The sequence below is a fragment of the Oculina patagonica genome, chromosome 13, assembly GCF_052425735.1.
Source record: "Oculina patagonica isolate OP01 chromosome 13, crgOcupat, whole genome shotgun sequence".
Classification (NCBI taxonomy): domain Eukaryota; kingdom Metazoa; phylum Cnidaria; class Anthozoa; order Scleractinia; family Oculinidae; genus Oculina; species Oculina patagonica.
The window spans coordinates 28,502,456-28,521,566 of record NC_135770.1 but is presented as its reverse complement, the minus strand read 5'-3'; the positions used below and the strand labels follow the sequence as shown (position 1 = coordinate 28,521,566).

The following is a 19,111-nucleotide window of genomic DNA, read 5'->3' as shown; positions in this document are numbered from 1 at the left end:
CATCAGACACAGTCAATTACAGTTTAAATGCTGAAATACTCTGACTGAGCATCTTTGGTCACTTGCTCACTCAAACCTTCACAGTGCCAACATGAATTTTGAACCAATAAATAACATACTGATGATAAATTACTACAGAGTTTTACAGTGTCTGATTGGTTGTTTTTCATGGTAACAATTGAAACCAAGTAACCAATCAGAAACAAAGATATCTGTAGAGCTTCAATAATTACACCGTCAGCATGAAATCTGGCATCTCAAAGGAAATAGATATGAATGCGCCAGGAGAAAGATGTGTTTTGTCACATTATTGATTCAACTGGATCTAAGTGAGCATCTTGACACTTTCCGGAACTTTCTGACTTGTAAATGCAATCATCATAACTGTACTACTTGAATGTAATATACATGTAGACAAATAGACATAGTTTTTTTTATACATCATGTAACACTGTCTAAGCTTTAAACTTGAATATCTTACTGCTTATTTCAGTAACAAATGAATCCTGCAGTTCAAACGATTTTTGCTGCCATCAATCATAATTCAGATATCAATCCACTTATCTTGCAAAACAACACAAACAGAATGGATGAAAATCAACCAATCACAACCCTAAAGATGTGGCCTCTGGAACCCACTGAACAGCCCTTGCGCATGTTTACGAATGACTGGCTAGTTTAACCACCAAGCATTGCCTTCAAACTGCAAACTTAAAAAAAAACTATCATGAACAGCAAAGTTGCAAAGAATACCTACATGAAAACTGCATGAAGATTGAGAGGGTTGAGAATAATTGTGTGTAAACGAGGCTTGGTGGTGAATTTTGAACATATGAAGTTATCATGCATAAGGCCTATTAAACATCGGTTTCTTGAGAGGTTCACCAAGATGATTGACGGCAGCAAAAAATGGAAAACTTGTGATCGAGCAGAGTTTGAGTGTTACGTTATTGAAAGTTGCAGTAAGCCAGGTAAAGTTAAAAATAATCTTTTAAGCATAGACTTCTCCTTACAACTTCCCTCAAATAAAACAAAGAGAAGAAGCTTTCCCTTTGATTAAAATATGTGCTTTCAGATTTCCTTTTTACAAGTGTTAGATTGTGTAAAGCTTGTTTAATAATTGTTTAAATGGGTAACATAATTATTATCTTAAAACTTATCCAACTACTAAGTGGCACATGAAAAGAAGAGGATGTCACTGGACAAAAATACTAAATGTACATACAGTAACTATACAAAATGACACAAGAAGGCCATGAGCTAGTGAAGATAAATTAAAGCCTGCTACCTTCGGCTGATTAGGTTAAAATCTATCACAATGACTTGAAATGTCCACTTCTGAGAACCATTTCACACCGATGCTGTCCTTCTTGCCCGAACTCCCAATCTCTAGAGAAACGATCTCTAGCAATGGAAACTAGATGAAGGCATAGTGTCACATTTGTGTTAGAACGTGTAAGGCAAGTACGGAAGATCTGTTCAAATGAATATTATGAGCATAAAATGTACAAGGCTGTTACTGTACTAGAAATCCTAGCAAAGTCAGACCTAAGGCCACTTGAGGCCTTGAGCCTCAAAAAAGTTCCCTCCTTGAAAATCTGTACAATTTGTCAAAGTCCTTGAGAATAGCATTTTTTACTTTCCTCCTTTAGCATGGGTCAAGATGTGTGACTTGAGATTCGTAGACTGTGCAAACCTTTTATTACAGGAGTCAAAAGGACAAACGTACGGTCGGTCACCAGTGTGAATGCGAACATGAGTGCGAAGGTTAAAATCCAATGAAAATCTCTTGCCACAGCCTTCAAATGTACACTGTTAAGAAAATGCAAAATAGTGCTTTTAGTACAAGGGTGCTTCCAGTTTATGTGAAATAAGACAGTGTTTAGGTTTCCAAGATATCTTATTACATACTAGTTATGCAACGCTTTCGAGTGGTATACCATGGAATATCCCACGAGTCACTTGTATTTTCTTGGTATACACATGAGCCTTTAGGTGAGTGTGTATACCAAGAAAATACAAGTGACAAGTGGGATATTCCATAGTATACAACGAGAAAGTGTTGTGTAACTATTTTATACCAAGCAATAGAAAATATGCTTACAAAATTTCGTTGAGAATAAGATCGCAGGGCACAATGGGAAAGTTGAGTTGAATACTGACAAATATGCAACGGCTTTGCTGAATTCTGATTGGCCGTATTTTCTATGGCGTGGTATAAATCTAAATATATCTCTGTAAGTCTCCTAATGTAAGGAGAAAAAAAAAAGAAAAGACGTACTTGGAATGGTTTTTCGCCAGTATGAACAAGTTGATGTCTCTTTAGTTTTGAACTCTCTACAAAAGCCTGAGGAAAAAAGGAGTTGAGAAACAACAAATTAAAAAATACTAGAACTGATATAAAGTTGTTTATTTCATTGCAATAGGTAAGGCAGCTTACAAACTTGCTTGGAAACACTGGGAACGTGCTACTGGACATTGTGGTTTAGTAAGGTCATTTTTGGAATGCTTTCTTATTGATGGAAACGTCAATAATAATTATTATTGCTTCAATAGAAAGATATAATAAGCCAGGGTGCATTCCATGTACACACCAAGCTGAAGAAACGCCAAGGTATTTTTATTTTGTCTACGCCAAGGTCTTAAATCCACGCCAAAGATCTTCAGCATAACCTACCTTACCTAGAATGCACTCTGGTTAGTAAGGAAGAAAAACTTTACAGAGGCAATACCACACCCAAAAGAAAGAAGATTGAGGTTGAGGAAGATTTCAGTGGCTTTCTGACTTTCTCAAGATGCACGAACTATGAATAAATCCCTTTAAACATGCACAAAAAAAGGTGAATACCTTGCCACATTCAGCACAGACATGAACTCGTGGTCCATGTGTATGTAAGTGTTTTCGCATCGCAGAATTATCTCGAAACATCTTTGTACAACCCTGAAAAAGTAACAAAGTTTGTGATGATTTTCCAGATACTTAAAAAGACCCAAGATACAATGAATGCTATCAACCTTTGCTGACATCACTGTTTTTAACTTACTTTGTGTGGACAAGCTATCGTTCTTGCTCCTTCTTCCTCCTTCATTTTCTTGGGTCTCATTCTACAAGAAATTAAAACTTTGTTGGCTTGTTTATGAGAAACCCTGTTTACTTGGTTTGAAAACAAGTCTATCAACAAAATAACTAAAAGGCTCACAGTCAGGACTGAAACAACATTTGCTCACGTTACAATGCATATCTTGATATAAATGCCATGATTCGACACACCATACAATACATCATTAGATACAACTGACAAGTGACGTAATTTTACAAAACTGTGGTTCCAACTCAGTTTTTTCCACCTTATCAACACGGAAAACATTTATGCGACGTGAAGTTGGTTGGTTGGTATGTTGGCGGAATTGTCTCTAAAACAATCAATAAAACGAAAGTTCTAATAAACTTGCATGAAAAGCAACATCTACCATCCATTGGAATGAAACTAAACAACACAAAAATAGTGGCAGATTGACGGATTTGGCCAAAAAAGTAGCACAGATCAGAAGATTTACGTTACAATATTCATCCCCCTCAAGACTGAGTCAGCTGACAACCAATTGGAACTACAGTCCAACCTCTATTAAGCGGCAACCCTCGGGACTTTGAAAAGTGGCTGCTTAGTAGAGGTTGGCTGCTTAATAGAGGTACAATATAAATTGGATAGGAATGGCAGTAAACATGGTTTTATTGACTCTATATAGCAAAATGTTTTTAAAAAGTGAACGTATGTGAAGATAAATCCAACATTCATTGTAACAAAACATCAAGTGCATTTCCAGTGCATAGCTCTGACACAGACGGCCCCGCAGACAGCACATAGTTGAAATGTACAGTATTTCTTCGGGTAGATAATGTACAGAAAAATATGCAAAACATCGTTGACAAGTTTCTTAAGCCTTTTTGCATCAACATTTAGTATGTGAAAAAATTTAGCTCAAGATATTTCACGGACGATATATATCATCTGTCACATTTCGCTTGGAAAGATAATTTGCTGGCCACTTAATGGAGGTAAAAAACCATATAAGTAATACACTTGCGACAGCAAAAAGGTGGCCGCTGCCGCTTAATAGAGGTGGCCGTTGAATAGAGGTATCAAATACAGCAGTTTAGTGATAAATAAATCAGGACTTTGGAAAGTGGCCACTCAATAGAGGGTGGCCACTAAATAGGTGGCCACTTAATAGAGGTCGGACTGTATGACTACACATCCGTTTGTGCTGCATCTCAAAAGGAACACATGATCAGAATTGAAGTAAGGGTAAATAAATCGCTTTATAATGGAGGGGGGTGGATCATTACAGTGCGAATACTCGAACCGGGGCACCCTGAACAAAACTAACCAATCACAGTGTTAATTGAAAACAAAGGATAGGGACATTTTTTTGCAACGGACCAATAACGTTCTAGAACGTAAACAAAAGATTACCTACAAAATTTGAACTGTCAACAACGTTACAACAGATGCAGACCTCTCAGGAAACTTGCCTTCTATTTGATTGGTTACTTTCGATCCTAAATTTTTAAGAACAAGCAAAATCAGTCTTGGTTTTTCAAATTTGATGGAAGTGTTGAGTTTGAACTAAAATAATATTCGCCGCCGAGATCAGGAACAGTGTAAGGGAAACTTTGGTATACAATTGGAATTAAACAAACCTTTATTGGCTTCGCTTAACAGACAATCTCTACGCTCTTACAAGAACTTTTTTATGCTATAAAATAAAACGCAACGCAAGATTTGATATTTCTGTTTGTCTTTCAACGTTTGCAGTTTACAACTTTACATGTAACAGAAAACACATTTCAAACAAACCTTCATTGGCTTCGCATTTACAGACAATCTCTAGCTCTCACAAGAACTTTTTATGCTATAAAATCAAACGCAACGCGTGGAATAATTTTTCTATTTGTCATTGAACGTTTCTTGTTTACATGTAACCGAAGACACATGATTTCAAGGTCTCGAAAGGTCAACATGATGAAGGATGCGTGCTACTAATGCTAGGCTTGCACAGTTTATCGTTTTCTAAAAATTCAGCGACATCTTCCACCGTTTTTGATTGTGGCGCAGCTGCTCTCCGTAAGGAATCGATGAATTGTTCAAATCATAGTCCCGCAAAACGTTTTGCACAAAGTGCCGACTGCTTTTGACTTATCTGTTGGTTCATTGCAGTGTGATGTAAGTCCAAAACGCGCTCTCGTAACAATTGGGAATGTCGCCTAACATTATCATATATCCCCCGCCACGATTCAATCGAACTTGAACGCTTTGATAAAATGCCATTTTGGAAACGTTTACACGAAAAACATGAACAGAGCTTTTTGAGAAAAATTCAAAATTAAGGATCGAAAGTAACCAATCAAATAGAAGGCAAGTTTCCTGAGAGGTCCCCATGGGTTTGTAACGTTGTTGACAGTTCAAATTTTGTAGGTAATCTTTTGTTTACGTTCTAGAATGTTATTGGTCCGTTGCAAAATAATGTCCCTATCTTTTGTTTTCAATTATCACTGTGATTGGTTAATTTTGTTCAGGGTGTCCCAGTTCGAGTAGTCGCACTGTAAAACAGTAATTTCTGAATGCTGATGAATATTTTATTGTCTCAAGATATAGAGATGTCTGTGCCTTCACAAAAAATATTGCAGTTCTCCGGTACACAGTTGCAGCACCACCCACAAACGTCAGAAGCCACTCAAGTCTGGTTTTCACTTGAGGTGCAAGCATTAATCCTTAGCTGGTCAAGTAAGAAGTGACAGAGTAGTAGATAAACTCAAAGGCTCTTTGTTGCAGGAACAAGTTGATAGGAGATTATTTTTTTGCAAGTATATAGCTATCACTTTATGAGACCCTGAAAATGGTATATAAATTGGTGCATGCAAGACAAACTAGGCGAGATTCTTTAACCTGTTGACACCTGAAATGCCTAAACAGCCTCAGGGTGTTCATTAGGCATCGGAGATCGGGTCTCCCGCTCTCGTGTTCTCCGGCTTCGCATTCCTTTTTTGTGCGGACCTAGAAATCACCCGGTAACACTATTCTCCTGCTATTACAATTCTTAATGAACACCCTGCAGCCTATGGTGAGCATTGGTCATTCTTTAACTTATGACATTATCACCTTTGACAAAGAGAGGCATCACTGATATTCAAGCTCACAGAAGGAAAAGATCTTTCAAATGACACCCAAAGCAGAGTGATTGGGTTACTTGATCAAGAAATGCAAGCAAAATGCTTAGAAATTTGAATGAAAAACACTGTGAAAAATTTCGCTCTGCTACCCTTGGCAAGCCTCGCTGCAACTCCATGGTGAGAATTCCATGTCTCTGTGAAGTTTTCTCAGGAATGTTGAATGCAGGCCTGTAGCCAAAAAATTGGGAGTTCAAAAAATTAAAGGTAAAAGTGCAGTGTTCCTCATAGTGAGGCGAATCCATCGGAAACAACTTTTGTTCAACTTTCATTGGGAGGTTCAAAAATCAATGGTTTGAGAAATCAGGATTCCACTGTAATTTAGCTCATAACTGACCAGAAAATGCCAAAAATGGTTTTTGTTTAAATCCTAAAAAAACTCCAGAAGTCAATAGGTAAAATGATAAATTAATAAATCCATTGGCACAAAAACAAAAACAGACAACAGGGCTGCAATCAGCGGTCGGGCGGCGTGCCTCGCTTCCCGTGTGGTCGGCGTTTCTGGCTTTTGTCGTTCATTGGTCTGTCTCGCTGTCCGGTGGTGTCTGGGACATTGTCCTTAGGCTCGCTGGACAAGCTTTCACACTAAAAATTAGAAAGCATCATCTTTTTTAACATTGAAATTGAAGTAAAAGTCCTTTCTAATTAGAATGGCAAAGGGTGTTTTTCTTAAGCCATGAAGTATACACATCTCTCTTGTCATGTTTGTATGTTATCTCCTGGTGATGCCTGATTAGCTGTGAGCCATAATCTGTAAAATGAGAATTTCGTCACAAAATTTTTAGAGGTATCATTAAACCGCCTGAGAACAAGTCATGTCTCCACAGAATATTGAGCCTCCTGTTGCTACCAGTATTGTCATTGTTGCCCTTCTCCTTTCTCGCTTGTTAAATTTGCAGATTGAGATATTTAAAATGAATCTTTGGCCCTGTCTTTAAAGTGAAGGTCACATATATTATTACTGTGATCAACTACAATACAACAAGGAGTCAACAAGGAAATAGAAAAGCATCTTGCATAAAAGCAGTGCTACTGCACTTAGAATGTTCAAAATATTGTACATTAGACATTTTGTTGAACAACCTAAAAAATCATTTTCTCCTTATTGCTAATCATCCTTCGTTGTTCTAACTAAACTGTCACTATTGTCTCAAGCAGTTATTCATGTTTGCTGCATTTTCCAAACTTATTAGAAAAAAAAACATGAAACCTATGCATCAGAAATCTTCAGTTTACTGGAAGATAGTAAAATTACACAACCAATGTGTCATGGTTAAAAAAATATATTTTAGTGCAATGACTTGTGAAAAAGATCACTAGTTGTTCAAACAACAGACCCTCGACAGAAAGCTAATTTCGTGGCGGAAGGCTACCTTTTGTTTGTCAAAAAGGTGCAAAATTCTGTTTCTTATGTTTTACGGGATAAAAAACTTAAATTTTGTACGCAAAAAATCCGTGTCTACGACTTTTGTCGATTTACACTACAAATAAAATCCTAAGAAGACGGTCATGTCGAAAAATTCAAGACTACCACTTTGCACCGAAGAGCGGCGGCCATGATGAAGTCCGCCATTTTGGTTGTGAACAAAGGCTGCTGTTTGTCATGGGATTTCAATATGGCTGCCGAACTGGTCGAAAAGTCACCTTACCTTGCAAACTCCGCTAACTGTTTCGGATCACTTAAATCAATCCCAGGAAGGCCTCCAGGAGGTATCTTTTTCCCTGTCATGTACTCGGTGAAGTCGGGAGCTTGATTCAACTCTTCTTGCTGGGCTTTTTTCTCTTCTACAGCGTCACCATAGCACGCACAAGAGAAGAAACACAAATGAAAAACATCAGATTTTCCTGCCTTGCAGTAGTGCTAAACTCTTAAAACCAACTTAATCTGAAAAGTAAGGGCGCCCATTTTAAAAAAACGTACCCGACGCCCACATTGTCACGGCGAATTCGCCTTCAAGAGTCTTTATTTGTACTTGCTTTTGTTCCCATTTGCGCGTACCTGAGCGTTCAGTATCTCCATTACCACCCCCTCTCTCACTGTTCGAGGCGTTTGACGCACTCGATGTAGTAGAGTTAACATGACCCTTTCCCGATCTGCCCAGACCTTTAGTCCTGTTTCCTCTGCTTCTTCTCTGTTTGCTTGAAGGCGTCGTGGAAATGGACACTTCTTCAACTATGGCGTGTTTTGACTCCTCGATAACTTCCTCCGTAGTTTGAACCACGATTTCTTCGTTCTCAGGCTCAGTCAGAGGCTGAAGGGCTATCATGGGCTGCGTCTCAATTTGAACTTCTTGTTGAGGTTCAACCATAGTTTCCACCTCAACTTCGACTTCGGCCACACCAGTGGGTAAGTCGGCCATGTTGGCGCCCGAAGCTACCTTCGCAGGGGGTGATCACTGTCAACTGAAAATATCAACCTCACTTTGAAGTCGAACAGGCCACGTGGTTGGTGCATTAGCCGAGCCAATCAGCATTCGGAACAGCCGTCCGTGGTGGCCAATCAGATTTGCCGAAGCCTCCAAAAGACGCGGGAAACAGATGTTCCTTCAAGGAAATTAGTAAATTTGCCTGTAATATGTTAAATAACATTTCTATTGACAAAAAAAGATATGTGAACGGAAAGTCATTTGATAAACAGGAAGCTCATGTTTTCAAAAAGCGTCTCCGACAGTCCGGTGAAGGAGAAGATAATGCCACATTGTGGTGATTGTGCATCCAGTAGTTGTGAATGGTCAGTTTCAGCTGGTGTTTCTGTTCAGATTTCAGTGCGAAATAAGATTTCATTATTTTCAATCGTGTGTTTGTTTTCTCAATTTTGCAGCAATGTAGGAAGAAGACACAGTGGACGGACACCGGATCAGGTGACATGCTCCTGATCGGACTTAACTCCGTCCAAGGCAAAGCTTTTAAACATTTTGTTTAAAGACATTTTTTAAAAGCTGTTTTCTTGAACAGATGATCTAGGAAACATATGAATTAGGAGTCTATTATGTTTTACTTACTGTGTACAGCAGGACCTTGGTCTAGAAAATGCTCAAAAAACAAACGGTTGATAGAACGGAAAAAAGTTGCTCCAAATATGAAAACCTGCCGAGTATTTTGGGACAGTCTTAAGCCCACCCCCCCCCCTCTCCCACGTTCCAAAACGCTTCCCGCCTCTGCACACAAACGGAATCAGTCTACACCCGCACCGCCGCAATTTTCCAGAGACAACGCGAACTTACAGATTGTTACAGTTTTGTCTACCTGTTCAAGTGTAATTTACGTTCACATAGTCAAGACATAAGAATTGACTATTGTTTTACCTTTACTCGGTCAATATTTTAAAAATTGTTCCACCATGATCGTGGTTTCGAACCCCCCCCCCCCCCCCCCCCCCTTATCTCAAACAATTTTCATTTCCCTTGGAAGTTTGAGATAGCTTGGTCCTTCTGTAGCGCGTTCTCTCTTAACGTGGACAAAAAAATACTTTTACAGTATAAGTATAATATGGGCTCCTGGCCGCACATAATGCAATCTTCATCATTTGCTAAGGCTTACTTGAATGACTTGAATGTTCAAATAGTAAAACCACAAGTGCTAGCCTGCGTTGCAGTCTCACGTGTCACAAAATTCTCGATTGCAAGGCAGGCTACACAAGAGCCTGTTTACTTTAGTCTGTGAGCGGGCTCCTCGGTGGGGAATGGGGTGAAAAAGGCGCGACCAAGAAAAGCGAACCAAAGCGCGGGGGAAATTATCCCTTTCCTCCTTCATATTCCCACTCACTTTCCCTTCTGTTCAATCACCTCGACTTGAGAATCTGTTAATTTGTGCAAATGACGAAAAACTGTCTATTTTAAAACTGGTAGCCATGCCGAGTCCACCATTCTGATTATTTTAAAGCATCAAGGCAGCCAATTCGTTAAGCTCGGGGGAGGAAGAAAACGTAAAACATGCAAGAGGTAAACATCTTATGGGTATTTTTGAAAACGAAACATACCCGAGCTTAACGAATTGGCACCTAGAGATTTTTTTAAAAAAGCGTTTTGTTTGGACAGTTTTGACATTTTTCTGGCCAATTGTGAGCTATAAACCTGCTCCAAACTACGCAAAATGGCATTTGCAACACGATAGCATGCCTTTGAGTTTCTTTCCGCTAGCATCACATTTTACGGAATCAAAAATCCAAATTCCATTATAACATGTTTAGACTTATTTTAGAGTTATCAGAAGTGAACTGAATACCGGGAAGGGGGGGCGGGGTCTCTCACATAATACTGTCCAGGATGCTCCTTGGCAATACCCCTGCTATATTAAACCCGTAAAAACAGACAAGGCGCCCCCCCCCTCCCCCTCAAAAGGGGGTCTTCATAGAGTATTTACAGTACTCCAATAAATTATAGTATGGAAATTCACCAGATCAATCACACAAACTGCTGAAAATTGTGAATACAGTAATTACAATTCTTTTATCCCATTGTACAAAACCCACAGAAAGAAATTCCCCATAATTTGTTACATTTTCATACTAAACAACTAAGGTACCAGGAGCCTTTTTTGCCACTCTAAAAAATATTTTGTTACTATATGGAACAGTAATACATAAATAAAGATATTGGCTCACAGCTCTGCCTTAAATGATGTTCTATGCAGCCTTGTAATAAGTCATATACGGTGTATTTATGTATCGTGTGCAGGAAATATCCATACCCTCCCCATGGAAGGTCACTGGGAATTCTGAGGGAGTGGGCCCTCTCAAAAGCAGAAATTTTTAAAAAAGTATGGGGCTTAAGTGGAATGTCAGTACAGATGGTAAGGGAATTTCAAACCAAAAAACCTTCTATGAGAGGGGTTAGTCCGTATGGATATTTTCTGGAACAACACATTTTACAACAAAGTATTTTTTATTGCAGTTTTCAGTGATATGCGAACTCTGAAATTCAATCCTCAACCAACAGTTTACACTTTACCCTGCCATCAATCATCTTAGCGGCCCCCTTGAGAAACAGAAGTTTACTTCAACCAAATCAAAAGGTCATGTCTGTCAGTTGTGATTGGTAGATTTTGATCCATTTCGAATGTTGTTTTTTATGGTTCGTTGGCTGTCGCCAGAATTATTATTGACAGCAGCGAAAAAACACAATCCTTTTTTGTATTCTAAAATTCAGAGTTTGCAAATCACTGACAACCGCAATAATCTTACACCTCCATCTTTTGAAAATTACTTATGAAAGTTCAGACCGTTTTTTAGTCAACAAACAGAAGATGTGGCAAAAAACCATTATAATGAAACATACTGTACAGGGTGGCAATGCACCTCCTGATTCCTTGATCATATTGTTGTTTTTTTCTTTTTTTTTAATCATATTGTTGTTGTTTTTTTTTTACAATTAATTCCAAATAGTTTTTTGGTCTACAATGAAATGTAAAATATATGCTGTGGTTCAAAAATTATTTTACCCTTGAAACAATCTGGTATTTCTTTGTTTTAGCAATTAATAATGCTAAATTTTACAAATCTCACATGCTAATTTAAAAAAATGCTACACAGCTTCTATTTATAACAAAGCAAACTAACAAATTTTACCAAAGGTAAAATTGAACCACAACATCTACTGGTACTTCATTATTGGTCTACAATGCAAAGATATGTATATAATGTGTATATAATATGCATGTAATAATTAATATGATTATCATTTCTGAAAAGAAATCATGCAGTCAATTATTCCATAATGATAAAACGAAGACAATAATTGTCCAAGTCTTCAGTAATATATACTCCCGGGTATATACTAGTAAAATTCGTGTGATATTTTACTTTTGGGGATCTTATTTTAAATGTGTAAATTTTTATTTTACGAAAAAATATCTTTAAATTACCAGCCAGCTGCAATTTGATGCAATAAATAAAATTTAACCTTAGTCGAAGTCTTTAATTTTACAACATAAGTGGATATCTTAACAAAAATTAATACAAGCAATACCCCCAACCTGTCTGAGTTGTCATGACTCAATAAAATTTAACACTTTAGCAAATAATATGGACTTAAGTTGGATATCTTACAAAAAAATATTAATAACTCATCTTGTGCAAGACTTGCTATCCTATAATGAAATTTAACCCTTTGGAATATAACAGAAAATATTTTACATCCCACCCTTGTACCATTCAGCATGCATAATTTATTCCAACCATGCTGTTCTTTTGTACTTGTTAACAATGGACGCGTCAGTATTCATTTTAACTTAAAATTTAAGCCACCAGATGGACTTCTTATGGACTAACTGATATATATACTACCAGTAGCTGACAATACAATATATAAATAGATTATTCTTAGTCAAATATACAGAAAGATAACGCTCCTGGTAAGTAACTACAAAATTGCTATCTTTAACAGCCCGTCAGGCTACTAGGCAGGGATGTAGCTAAAAAAATAATTCTAAACCAGCTCATCAACAAGCCCAGCTGGCTTTTCTGGCCTTGGTAGCTCTAAAAGTTAACCTACGTCTCTGTTTCCATGTGAAATTTCAGCTGGATTCAAGTTCTCTTTCAGCCGGTGAAATAAGCCACCAGCCTGCCCTTAGCGACATCCCTGCTTGGCCAGTATTAAAAGTCTATTACGTCTGCAAGAAATTTAAGGGCACCCACCTCTGCAATCCAGGCACTGGTCCTAAAATTGAATGCTTTTGATATTGTTCCCACCGTCCAAGTTTTTGTATTTGTTCATAAATGTTATCTGCTTCCTTGAGCAGTGGTTGCATGTGACTGGTACTGCTCAATCGCAGCTTTGGATTTTACGTCGGTCCTTACATGTATAACCAAAATTTATTTAAAAAATTACTATACTTGTGATAAAATGATCATTAAGCGAATTCAAGCTGTTTCTCATGGTTTCTGGCAAGTCTAAGAGTTATCGTAACAGTTGCTAGAGTTGCTGCGTTGGTTGGGAATGCTCTTAGAATTGTAGCTGGTAGTCCCTGGGTGAACGCACTCAAACCACCACTCCTGTACGTTTTTCGAACACAGTCCACCACCCCATTATACTTGCGCTTCCTTCCATCTTCATCAGCCTGAAATCTTGATTTTACAACATCTATTGGATAAGTTAGGACCCAAGAAGAAATTCCACTTAATCCTCCAGCCATTAGCAATGAAAGTGGCCCAATACAATCAATGCTATCCCCTTCAGGCGTCAGTGCCTGGCAAAACAATTCAAATGTTCCAAAGTAGATTGCAAATGATGGTGTTTCTCTCACCAGCGTTAACGTCATACCCCTGTAACAACCTTTGATTCCATTTCGCTTGAAGATTTTTTGTAAGCAGTCAAATGAGCCGTGGTATGTCTTCTTAGCAGAGCTTTGAATCTGTACACGAGTTTTTGCTAATTCCATTGGACAACACACAATTGACTGGACAGCACCTGCGATTCCCCCAGCAAGGCACTGACTGGATAACCCTGGCTCCAGAACACGCGACAGGTTGCCTTGGACGCCAAATAAGATAGCATTTATAAGGCCCACCCCAGCCATTGGGGACAACATACCTTTGTACAAACCAAACACCTGAGAAAAATAAACAGCACAAGAAACATGAAAATGCCATTTAAAATAAAACTTGACAAGATCTTAACCTTTAAGTAAGACCCAAGAGTGGCCAAGACCTAACTTCTCGCCATAAAATTGGATACATAATCAAGCACACAGAAATGAATTTGAAAGCTAGAAACTGAATGACATGATTTCACAAGATTCTTTGGCTCTTAGATTTTTGGATTTTTTTAAACCTTAAACTGTGAAGCTATAAACTGTAATGATCTCTCCTTCAGTTATTTAACTGTTTGTTAATTGATCTCAGTTGGGCACAATACAACACATTATGTCATTTCCTATCAGCTAAACAAACTTACAATCCTTTTTTTTAAACCCACATGTGGAATCTGAAAGTTTCTCATGCTACTAAAATAGCCATGACAGACTGTCCCCATGTAAAAGCAGTTAGTTATTTTCTCATGCCCAAGGACATAATACAGTGGCTCAGCCTGGGTTGTGAACGCAGACCATTCAATCTGGGACCTAAATGCCCGGGGGGGGGCACTCCCATATATGAGCTATATAGGTATGTGCCGCTGTGAAGGGTATGGTTTTCAAGCAGTTTAGTCTGGGATAGGGTATAGAAATCAGAGAGTTTTGGTCAAGAAAAGGGTAGTATTTGCCGGGAAACTGATCGGTGGTATAACGAATTAAGTCCAGAATAGGAATAGAAACTCGGAAGAGAAAGAGGCTTTCCTAAACGTAAATAAAATCATCCTGGCATCGTTGTTGACAGTTGGTTTTCCATTAAAACACTGACAGTGATACAGTTCTCTATAAATGCAAGTCTGGGATAGGGTAGGGATTTTCGGTGTCTAGTCTAGTATAGGGTTGCAAAAATCAGCTGAACATGGTCTGGTATTGGGTAAGGGCTTCAAATTCCCAGCGGCACACCCCCACCAAAAAATATACAGGGTGCCCCCCCCGGGCCTAAATGTTATCCATTAGGCCACCACATTGCAGACTCAATGTTCTAGTCAAGAGAGGGGTCCTGGGTCAAAAAGCCATCAAGATCAGCTAACTGACCAGCAAAATTAAAAGAAAACTTCTAGTGATGTGAGTAAGCTTGGATTTATTGATACATTGAAATTATTCCTCTTTAAGATGTATCTGGAAGCCTGGTCACCCCCATCACCCGTCAGTTGGCAAACAAAAGCAGCAAGTTATTTCACACCTCACCAACACCCCGCAGTGCTGTCAATAAGTTTTTAAGTAAACGGCTGCACTAGATAAGTAGGCGGCAGCCTACTGTTTGAGCGCCGAAGGCGCGAGCATTCTAGGGGGGTCTGGGGGCATGCCCCCCCAGAAAATTTTGAAATTTAGATGCTTGGAAATGCTATTTTCAACGTTTTCTTGACAGTATTTGGGCCTAAAGAACAAGCAAAATTAAGACTATATTAACCATATTTTATGTTTATTACAACAGTTCTTTTCCTCAAAATCTCAATCACTGGCTTTTTCAAACGTGCTCAGCAATGTCTGCTTCGGTTTCTTTGGCGCGGACGCCATTTTGGCACATGCGAAAGCCTGGGGTCTAGTCTAAAATGTCCCAGGCGTTCCACGACTCTTCGATGTGCTTCAACTTTTTATACTTCCACCGAAAGGTTAACATGTTTGAAACTGCAGAAATGTGCCTTTACTTAGGCTCAGACGTTTGAGCCGGATGTTTTACAATTATTTTTGCGGAATCTGATCATTATTTTAAGCTGGTTTCTTGCTGGATCCTGTTCTGTGAAAATGTTGCAGGCGTTCCATGATTCTTCGATCAACTTCCATCGCGCCTGGGAAAGGTAAACACGTTTAACACTCCTGAAATGCGTCTTTATTTCGACTCAGACGTTTGAGGCGGATGTCTCACAATTATTTTTCTGTGATATTTTCCTTATTTTAAGTTTCCTACCAAAATTAACAGTAAAATGAGGCGAAAGTAGCCGGCCAAAGATTGGTCAGTAGCCGGCTGTTTCGGCCGGCTACCGGCCCTTATTGACAGCACTGAACCCGTCTGCTTGAAGGTTGCAGAATTTGAATGTTAACCATTAGCAGACAACTGGATGATCTTTATAGACAAGTTTTTTTATTAGACTAGTTTTGCATTTCAGTATAAAGGCCAGCACAAACTAAGAGACAAACTAAGCCCTTTGGACTCTTACACACAAAAGAAATTTTTTATATACGGTGCACTGTCCCCCTAGTTTGTGTTGCATGATTTACTAATCACGAGATGGACTCCAAACAAAATCCAATCAGATTAAGTTCAATTGCGTTCAATTGTGTACAACTGGTTTGATTGGTTTGAAAAAAGAACTCGCGGCAAAATATAGAGATGTTCGATTTTGTTCCATAACTGAACCCAATGGAACGATTGGTGTCGATTGGGTTTGATTGATTTGTGGTTCGCTTTTGTTCAATGGCCGATTCCCTCTCTGGTACACGCCTGCAGAGAATCATGGTATGTGTGTACATAAAACCATGCACAAGACTTAGCAACAACGAATACAACTACCGTGATTCCCTGCAGGCGCGTGCCATAGGGGGAATCAGCCATTGGATATGCCGGGTTTCAAGGATCTCAAACTCATACCACAATTTACTGCACTTTTGTCTTGAGTGTAATAAATCATTTGAAGTTCACAAATGACTGCGTAACATTTTGTCCATAACATTTAAAAGTATAAAGTTACCTTGTTCAAAAAATTGCCATTATTTCCTTATCTACAGAAGAGGCTTGGGGAGCTTTTACAATTAAAGACAGTGGGTACTATAAAACTGAGCTTCCAGACAGGAGGCTTCAAAGAGAGAAAGAAGGAGGGAGGCAGAGGGGTGCTAAAGAGAGCATTTAAGGTAAGCTTGTTATTATTCTAAACACTAACTGCACTAAGATTATCAAAGAAATTTCAAACAAATTGGAGTGGGAATAAGCTGATTTCTGAAATACATTTCGAATAAAAGGCAACTATGTGTTCCTCTAATTTACAGAATTGTCAAAAAGACAGAATCAATGGTTAGTTAAGCTAGTGTTACCCAATATAAATATAGCCACGAAAGAAAGAAAGAATATTAAGCTGATTAAAATTCATTAAAGTCTATGATCTAGATCTTTCCATGATCAATACCCTTACCGTTTCATGCTTGATTATTTGAGTAAAACAGTTGATTGTCCCCGTGTATCTTTTCGTTACTTGTGTCTGAAGGCGAACCTAACGAAAAATAAAAACAACTGATTAAAGTGGTGTCGTTTTGAAGATAAATGGCCCAAGATACGTGGCCTAGCGACCATGGTACCAATATTAGCTAGTGCGTGGCTGAACGTTGTCTGGTGATGAAAGTGGAATTTTTGATCGAGCGTCTCGTTTTTGATATATAACTAACCTTAACGGTGTCGAAAGGATGTCCCACTATTATTCCAGACAATCCTGAAGAAAAAGAAAGGCATGTTTCAATTAACAACACCAACAAATTATCTCCTGCGGTGACTAAACTCTATCGTCGTAATTCACACAGTAACATGATCAAACCTCCGAAACATCCTGCTAAGAAGTCTAGTGCCATTAGAAACTGAACCGGGCGCCACTTTAGCTTGAAAATAGAAGACTCAACGACAACCGCCCTTCCGCTCTCCCAACAAATACTGGCATTGTATCAAAACGTTGACATTTAGAAATTCTAATTCTAAATTTATGCATGGCGCCCAAGTTTTCAGTCTCTTCATTTCGCAATGAAGAACACAATTATTCATGAAGAATGCCTGTTTCGCCTGTTTCCACGTGAGCCAATCAGAAATGCGTATTTACCCTGCGCCAGTCGGGCACGGTTCGCACGGTCAGAGTGGGGGCATAGGGTGAGAAGGGAAAAATATCGTTCTTTTCAGTTTTCTTTCATAATAAATGTTACAAATTGCTAAGTTTCTATTCTCAGTCTGCATAAGTGAAAATAACTGCGAACAAGAGAGGAGGATGACCTATATCATGCTTTCTTGTTGTCGATCATTTTACTAAAAGTAGATATTGTTTCGTGACTTGGGTTTCATTAGACTTCTGACGTCCCACTAAGATTTGATCAGCCGTGCAGGACTTTCTTTTATCTACATTTAACAAATAAAAAAGAAACCGTAACACGTTTTTTTTCTCTAATTCTCGAGTGCTCCTGTCATTTCCTAAGAACATAGTTAGTAGCTAAGATTTAAATAAAGCATGGCTACACTGGGTTTTTTTTTTTAAAAAAATTCAAAAAAACTGAGAATGGTTTTATAAAACCGGCACTTCTCAAATGAAACCTTCACTTGCAGAATTCGACAAAATGTTCATAATCTTTTATGCTCTGGTCACTTCCTTGCGTGGCTTTAATATAACAGTTAAAGCTTTTTGTTAAATAAAGCACGCTAAACTTCGCGTGCGCAGAATGCGTCATTTCCGAACTGCTCTGAAAAAACACGCACAAATGCAATGCACCACTGAACATGACGCAGAAAAGGTGAAAGGAAAGAGTTGTTTTAACAACGTAATGCAACACTCTCTCGTCATACTGCGGAACCTCGATTTAACGAACCTCTATACATCGAAGTCTTCCGTTTAACGAACGATTATTTTGCCGTCCCTTGGCCCTCCGTTATATCGAGGTTCCACTGCATACTAATCTAAAAGAAATTATGAACTAAGAGTAATCGGAAGAATAAAGTTTGAGAACTCAACAAAGTGAGTATATAATTTTCGTTCGGATTAGCAAAAAACAGCTTTGTTGAGCGTAATTGTGTGATAGAGACGAGAAAGATAGCTAGACCTAGACCACAGTATTAACTCAGGGTAATCATGTTCAAAATTCAGTCGTTCCCGTTCAAAGTAGATTTTTCTGAAAAGTTGTTCTTCGTTTATATGTAAATTTTAAATTCCTAATTGCTTCAATTAGTATTTAATGATGTAGGGAATTTAACAACAGCATTGTCGGTAACATGGTGGGTACCAGATCATTAGCCTTTAATTTCCGAATCTTTCAGTCAGTTTTTCAAATCTCGAGAACTTGAGGCTCTCGACTTCACAGTTCGCCAGTATCCAGCTACTGACCAACCGTACAATGAACTTAAAAATCCACACTCGGACGTTTCATGTTGGTCAAAGAAACACAGTACAGCATTGAAGAAAAAAAAACCGAGCGCAAGAGAATTACCTACTACACAGTTAAACGCAGTAAAACGCAGGTGCGGATTCAGGGGATGGGCCTGGGCGGGCCCCTCCATTTTTTTGGTAAAATACATTTTTTTTATGACTTCCCCCGCTCAATTTTTTTTGGGTGTACACACAAAAAAACCCTTCT

General features: G+C 38.6%; 2 protein-coding genes across 4 annotated transcripts; both read right to left on the bottom strand.

The window, feature by feature from the left end:
• Window positions 1-1,093: 1,093 nt before the first annotated feature.
• Window positions 1,094-8,621, bottom strand: LOC144637295 (uncharacterized). 3 transcript variants are annotated; one of them, XM_078496425.1, is made up of 6 exons: window positions 8,151-8,621; window positions 7,879-8,014; window positions 3,045-3,105; window positions 2,849-2,941; window positions 2,282-2,347; window positions 1,094-1,812 (listed from the first exon to the last, which is right to left on the bottom strand). In XM_078496425.1, exons 1-6 carry the CDS (start codon window positions 8,587-8,589, stop codon window positions 1,636-1,638), a joined length of 972 nt encoding a protein of 323 aa, XP_078352551.1. In that variant the 5' UTR covers window positions 8,590-8,621; the 3' UTR covers window positions 1,094-1,635. The 3 variants fall into 3 exon arrangements, with proteins under 3 accessions (XP_078352551.1, XP_078352552.1, XP_078352553.1); XM_078496426.1 differs by having other exon boundaries at window positions 8,229-8,621; XM_078496427.1 differs by having other exon boundaries at window positions 8,334-8,621.
• A 2,558-nt stretch (window positions 8,622-11,179) lies between these two features.
• Window positions 11,180-17,531, bottom strand: LOC144637298 (mitochondrial basic amino acids transporter-like). Its single transcript, XM_078496429.1, has 4 exons — window positions 17,320-17,531; window positions 17,174-17,217; window positions 16,924-17,001; window positions 11,180-13,777 (listed from the first exon to the last, which is right to left on the bottom strand). The coding sequence occupies exons 1-4, from the start codon at window positions 17,351-17,353 to the stop codon at window positions 13,079-13,081; spliced, it is 855 nt and encodes a 284-aa protein (XP_078352555.1). The 5' UTR covers window positions 17,354-17,531; the 3' UTR covers window positions 11,180-13,078.
• Between the last annotated feature and the right edge of the window lie 1,580 nt (window positions 17,532-19,111).

Coding starts and splice junctions, on each gene's coding strand:
- LOC144637295 (XM_078496425.1), bottom strand. CDS start 8,589: ATGGCCGACTTACCCACTGGTGTGGCCGAAGTCGAAGTTGAGGTGGAA. Junction 2,348..2,848: donor TCTGTGCTGAATGTGGCAAG/GTATTCACCTTT, acceptor TTTTTTCCTCAG/GCTTTTGTAGAGAGTTCAAA. Junction 1,813..2,281: donor CTGGCGAAAAACCATTCCAA/GTACGTCTTTTC, acceptor TTTTCTTAACAG/TGTACATTTGAAGGCTGTGG.
- LOC144637298 (XM_078496429.1), bottom strand. CDS start 17,353: ATGGCACTAGACTTCTTAGCAGGATGTTTCGGAG. Junction 17,218..17,319: donor CTTAGCAGGATGTTTCGGAG/GTTTGATCATGT, acceptor CTTTTTCTTCAG/GATTGTCTGGAATAATAGTG. Junction 13,778..16,923: donor AAATAATCAAGCATGAAACG/GTAAGGGTATTG, acceptor TATTTTTCTCAG/GTGTTTGGTTTGTACAAAGG.